The sequence below is a fragment of the Nanorana parkeri genome, unplaced genomic scaffold, assembly GCF_000935625.1.
Source record: "Nanorana parkeri isolate BGI_ZX_2015 unplaced genomic scaffold, ASM93562v1 scaffold353, whole genome shotgun sequence".
In the NCBI taxonomy this organism is placed as follows: Eukaryota; Metazoa; Chordata; class Amphibia; order Anura; family Dicroglossidae; genus Nanorana; species Nanorana parkeri.
Window position 1 is genome coordinate 352,841 of NW_017306621.1, and position 6,000 is coordinate 358,840.

At 43.2% G+C, this 6,000-nt stretch overlaps 1 protein-coding gene across 1 annotated transcript in view; it reads left to right on the forward strand.

Annotated features, from left to right (window-relative positions):
• The window catches only part of MARCH5 (membrane associated ring-CH-type finger 5), a 45,412-nt gene that overhangs the window by 34,370 nt on the left and 5,042 nt on the right, over positions 1-6,000 (forward strand). The window contains exon 4 of the mRNA XM_018558682.1: positions 4,821-5,004. Coding sequence (XP_018414184.1) covers positions 4,821-5,004 — 184 coding nt within the window. The remainder of the gene's footprint in view (positions 1-4,820; positions 5,005-6,000) is intronic.

The window sequence follows — 6,000 nt, forward strand, 5'->3', positions numbered from 1 at the left end:
ACAGGAGTCTGGTGGGGGGAAGTTTTGAAGGGCAGGGTAGTGCTGGATGTGAAGATGCCATGTAGACCTAGCCACCTTCTCCTGATCTCTCTTTCCTGCAGGCAAGTTGACATCACCACTTGACTGACACTATCACGGGGGGCAGTGAGGTGGCCTGCTCAGAGTAAGCAGGCAGCAGTGACTGGTTGCTTTGAAAGTAAAGGGAGACCACCTTGAATAAAGGGTCAGCTATTTATGTAGATTATGAACCTCTGATAAACTGGAGATCAGTATAAAGGTTGAATCTTATAGAGTTGAGCACTCCTCTTGTTTATTTATAGTTGTTTATGTGCTCAGTCCACACCATTCATGTGCAGTGGCGTGCAGAAAAACTCAACGGACATGCTGTGAACAAGCCCTATAGAGGTACAAATAACTACAGCAAATTAGGAAAAAAAGACACTGATAAAGTTCAAGTTCTGAGTTGAATCTGAGAACACCGGACTAAACCCATCTTGCCAGTAAAATGATTGCACTCAAAGCAAGGTCCATTAAAAGGGAAGCAATATGCCCTTCGGTAAAATACAATGGAGGACTGCATTTCCTTCTTAATACTAGAGATATTTGCATGTCATTACTTCTATTACAAATCTAAAAACAAAGAGTGTTTATTCAATGATCTTGACTGGAGCAATACTGAACATGGCTGTATATGCCAGTGAGCACCAACAGCTATTATGACCCATGTATCCTGTGATTCAGGGATCAGGGAATTCTTACACCCTGTTGTGTTGTTTTTTTTTTCCCTACATTAGTTTCACTGCAAATAAAAGTTTACATTGCAGTGTATTTTATCATCTGTACAAAGTTAATGACGTACTGGTTGAACAACAGTAGTGTGCTTAGGCCGGTCCTCTATTATGTGTGTCATTGGGGAGTTTTTCTTAAATAAGATGCATTTTAATTACCAGTCTCTAGATGTCAGCAAGCCATTGCCCCACAAAATCGCAGGAACGTAGAGATCGATGCGTTCAAATTCCCAGTAGTATCATTACCGGCTCTCTTATTTGTTCTCTTAGGATGTAATCAGTGGATGAGAAGGGTTTCAGTTTCTGAATTTACATCTGTGTGCAGGCAGCTGTGCCTCCCTGCTACCATTCTGTGCTGCTGCCCTTTTCTACTAAGGGATACAAGTAGATACTGACACAGACCCTCTTGCTGCCAGTGAAGATGGGGAAATGATGCTGCATTCTTATCAAATTGGGTTTTATTCATTTGTGTAGCAGCAACGTCTTCTGCAGTATGTCACACAAAACACTAGACCATTCTTGGCAGTCCTGCCCTGAAGATCCTTTCAGGTTAATGCCTCTACCAGGCATACAGACTCGCATAGGCCAGATTGGAGAAAAGCTGATTTAACTTTTCCGTGTGTCTGTATTTCTGTATTGAAGGAGGCAATGGATGATACGAAATGACCTGCACTCCATACAGCATACAGACCTTCTTGAAAGGTTGGTGCATGAAGTGACAACATGGATGGCGCAGTGTCATATACAGTCCATAATATTGCTCATGGATTGTAGGAGGAAAGCAGAACGCCAGGGGTAAACCCACATAAGATACAGGAAGAGCTTGCGGGGCGGTGTCCGTGCTGTGGCGGCGTCCGTGCTGTGGCGGCGTCCGGGCCCAAAAGAAAAAGCAGGACCATGGCTCCTATGTTGGCCTGCCATATAGTCTCGACAGTGCTTGTAATAACTGGGTCTGCTAACAATTTTTGTTGACATTGTAAAGAGGAAATGCAGACAATGAAGGAAAAAACGTAAGAAGCTCTTATGGCCACTTTGTTTTCTGTATAGCTTTCCTTCATTGTCTGCATTTCCTCTTTGGTGCAATATAGCTGTTTTAGCTTCAAATGCCAGACCCTTCTGTACCTACAATTTTTTTTTATTTTTTTTTCTCTGTGGGGTTTCAGATTTTCACAAATGTAGCCTGCCCATTACCTAAGAAGCTTCCTGCAATACCAGAAATAGACTGTCAAAGCTAAAAATGTAAGACTGCAGAATTCATTTAATGTTACACACTGCAGCTCTGCACTTCCCCTTTCAACAGATCCTAAAATGTAAAGTTGGAACAGGTACATTTTTTTAAGTGCAACTCCAGCCCAAAATTTTTTGCCGTTTTAGATAGCATATCTAGATAGGGTTATCCCTACCTCACTTTCTGTCCCTGTGAAATTGGATTTTGAAAATTGCAAACAAGGATTGGTGATAAAGTTTCAGTGGCGACACCTTTTTCACATGATCACTCTTACAGGAGTGAATTTTCCTTCCTAGGGGTAGATTTCCTTTCACTTCCTGTTGTCTCAAGGACAGGAAGTGAGATTAAATCTTCCTAATGAGGATACAGACAGCAGTAAAAACCCAGAGTGACCTGGAAGAAGAGGCCGGCACCTCTCGTCTGCACGTCTAACACGAGCCAACTTCCTTTAATGTGCGTACAGTAGTGCGAACCAAACCCAAAAAGTTGGGCACTCCTTATCAGCACAAGCGCGGTAGCATTACAGTGATTGAAATGCTGCGCGGTACAATGTGGCTGCAGCCTGGGACCCCCTGCTGTACAGTAATAGCCTCAGTTTGTAAGTAGGGGTCGGATGTTGGTAACTCAGGGACTGCCTGTATAGTCAGTCACTAAATTCTTAACATTTTAAGGTAAATGAAAAAATAACTCAATATTTTGAACTAAAACCTGTCGATCCAGTCATAAATTTCTTGCCCTGCATTGCCACTCTGTCACACACTTTCTAAATGTAGACTGCTAGTGACCGTGCCAACATACAGTGCACAGACATGGTCAGCTGTTGTCACCATCAGGCAACCCGCCCTCAAATGCTATGCAGCCATCTCTAAGAAGCTCAGTATCTTTAGGTAAATAGCAAAGTTTGTGCAAATAGGTCTGCAGCAGTCTGTATTTGAATGTCCAGCTGTAAGGCAGACACATAGGCCATAGAACAGCTGATTGTGCTGAACTTTTTGCATTTTGCTCAGGCCTACATTCTATTAACCATTCGGGGAAATGCAGACCTAGGAAAGCATGTTTATCTCCACTTCTGTTCTGCTTCAGGTAGCAGGCTGATCCAATTATATTCTGTCTGTGTACAAGCGACAGTGGGCAGACCAGCCCAACAGCCTGGGGTCCTTTTGCGGTTGCCCCGCCTGGGGTCCTTTTGCGCCGGCCCCGCCTAGGGTCCTTTTGCGCCGGCCCCGTAAGAAAGTTCCACCTAATAAGCATGCTTGTGTTTGTACAGCCATTGATAAATAACTGAATTAGGCACTCAAACTTAAAAACAGTAAATTGTCTTTGTTTAGAAAGAAAACCTTCTCCTTCTCACTAATGAGTAATCAAAATATAAAAAAAGAAAATGCTAACCGTGATTATCATTGTTAATTAACATCTGTGCTAATTATGTCAATGTTGACTTTGATTTCCTGCCAATTTCTGTGGGCTCCTGTCGTGTGTATTTGCATACCAAATATATAACTGATTACTCAGAGACGGCGTGGAGGAGAAGGGAGGCGGAATGGTTGTTTTCCTGATGCTTTGTTAGCTTCTGGCAGCCCATTAAGTCTTTAAGGCTCTCCAGTGCTTCATTATACATCCTGGTGAAGCACCACGTGTGCTATATTGCAGATGTACGACACGTTTCAGGTACTGTCATTTTCGAGGCGCTCCACGGGTCATTATTCAGTCATTCGCTTCTGTATTTCAGGAGTATTTTGCTGCAGCTTTGCTTAAAGGAATTTTCGGAGCTTACCTGTAGATTTGTCTATTCCAACTCGGACTCGATGATTACATTTTCACACGGATGGCTTTTTGTGTATTTGCATTGGCCTGATGTGTCGCGGTGCGGCCAAATCAGGCTAAAAATTTTTACAAAAATTGAGAACATGCAAACCGTAATTTATTCTTTATGAACCCACACGAAAGACTCCTGCTACAAATCCCTTTTAGTCCAAAATCTACCCTCTCCTGTGGAAGTCGGTGCAGGCCTCCAGAGCTCATCCGCACTCCCCTTGAGTCAAAAGCAAAGGGCCTGGCTGCACTTTAATGATATTAGCATTGGTAAACTTTACTGTTCTGGACACACGAATACAGAGAATCCGCCCAGACCCTCCTCTTTCTGACCCCAAACAGGCTAGAGATGAGGGAGGATTATGACCCATCAGCTTGTTTTGCTATCTGTGCCCCGTTGGGGATATTTCCCTTCACTTCCCATCCGATAGCCACAACAGAACGTGAGAGGAAATCTCTCCCCAAGTAGGGAAATCCTTGGTGGTTAGCAGGGTCACCAGAACTAGTGTCCCCATTGGAAGATTTCCCTTCTATTTCTGCTCTCATGACAACCCAAAATGTGAGATTTTCTTTCATCTTCAGTAATAATGATCACCAGAACAAATAGAGGGTGATTGTCCCTAATGGGGACACAGACCGCAATAAAAACCTGACAGGTGTTCTAATCCCTCTCCACTATATCCAAAACTAAAATATACGTTTTGGCTTCAGTTGCACTTTAAGGATCCATCCACTAACCGATACAGCATACAGCACATATGTGGATATATACACTTTCATCCACTACAGGAACATTCCAGAAGAACTAGCTGCAACACTGTGCCTATTGGCAATAAAATGCATATACTAGGAATATATACAAATGACAGATGTAAGTCGATAATGGTTTCCTGTCTTCGTCCCACAGGTGACAAGCTGTGCAGTCCTGGATAGACATTGTTCTGGTAATGGCTGCAGTGATCTGAACTTTCTTTTTTTTTTTTTTTTTTTAGGTTGTGGGCCACAAGGAAGGTCTAGACGTGATGGAGCGGGCTGATCCTCTCTTTTTGCTGATTGGTCTACCCACCATTCCTGTCATGCTGATTCTGGGCAAAATGATTCGCTGGGAGGACTATGTTCTCAGACTGTGGCGTAAATACTCAAACAAATTACAGATTCTTAATAGCATATTTCCAGGTAAGTGAGGGTTGGCTACCATATAATACGAATGAATGGCAATCTCTACTAGACTGTGCCAGCTTGGTTCTCATACTTATCCATTGTATGTAACACAGGGGCTGATGTATAACCATCTGCACAGCTTTTCGCTGTGCAAACAACAACTCGATGGAGCCGAGGAGCATAGGAAATGACTTGCTCTCCTCAGCTCCATCTAGTGGCCATACAGCGCTGAGAATCTTGTTCGCATAGCGAAGAGCTGTGTGGACAGTTTATAAATCAGCCTCTTAGGGTGGGTTCACACCATTTTCCGGACCAGATCTGGTCCGGAAAATGGTGGGAACCTACCCACAGTTCCAGTGCATTCCGGACCAGGCAAAATGAGGCTTACAGTATTTGTCTGGACTGTACTGGTGTGAACAGAGGCCAGGCATAGCATAGGGATACATTGGGAGGCATTTTGGGTCCGGAAACGATCTGGTCTGGAGATGATGTGGTGTGAATGGGCCCTTTAATGCTGAATTCTGGTATCACAGATAAAGTACACTTTGGAAACTTTTTCCCCCTAGTATGCATTTGGAGTTAAAAACTATAAAAACACTCTGATGAATGTGTTCCCCGATGCACAATATGGTTCCATCCTTCGACCATTATATCACTGCTATGTCCTGTAGTGATTTAGGGGTTGGAAGGAAAAAAAACACTGGGCACAAGGAAAACACTCCCAAAAGTGATGGTTGCCCAGCAGATATCAGCGCAGGATTTCTCTTGATCAGACTGGGGTTCTGGTGCCATGGGCAGTGATATAACTACATATTCATTTTTTTTATTTGCAGATATATCTTTTGAGATTTTTTTTAAATGACTTGACCGCTTTAAAATGCCACTGAAAAAAACAATTAGAACAAAAGCACCATTTGTCTGCCAGTGTGCTAAAACTTCAGTTTATTAAAGAGTTAGGAGCCTCCCTGCTATCTGACCCCTTCCAGGGTATTGGATGGTGTATCCCCCAAA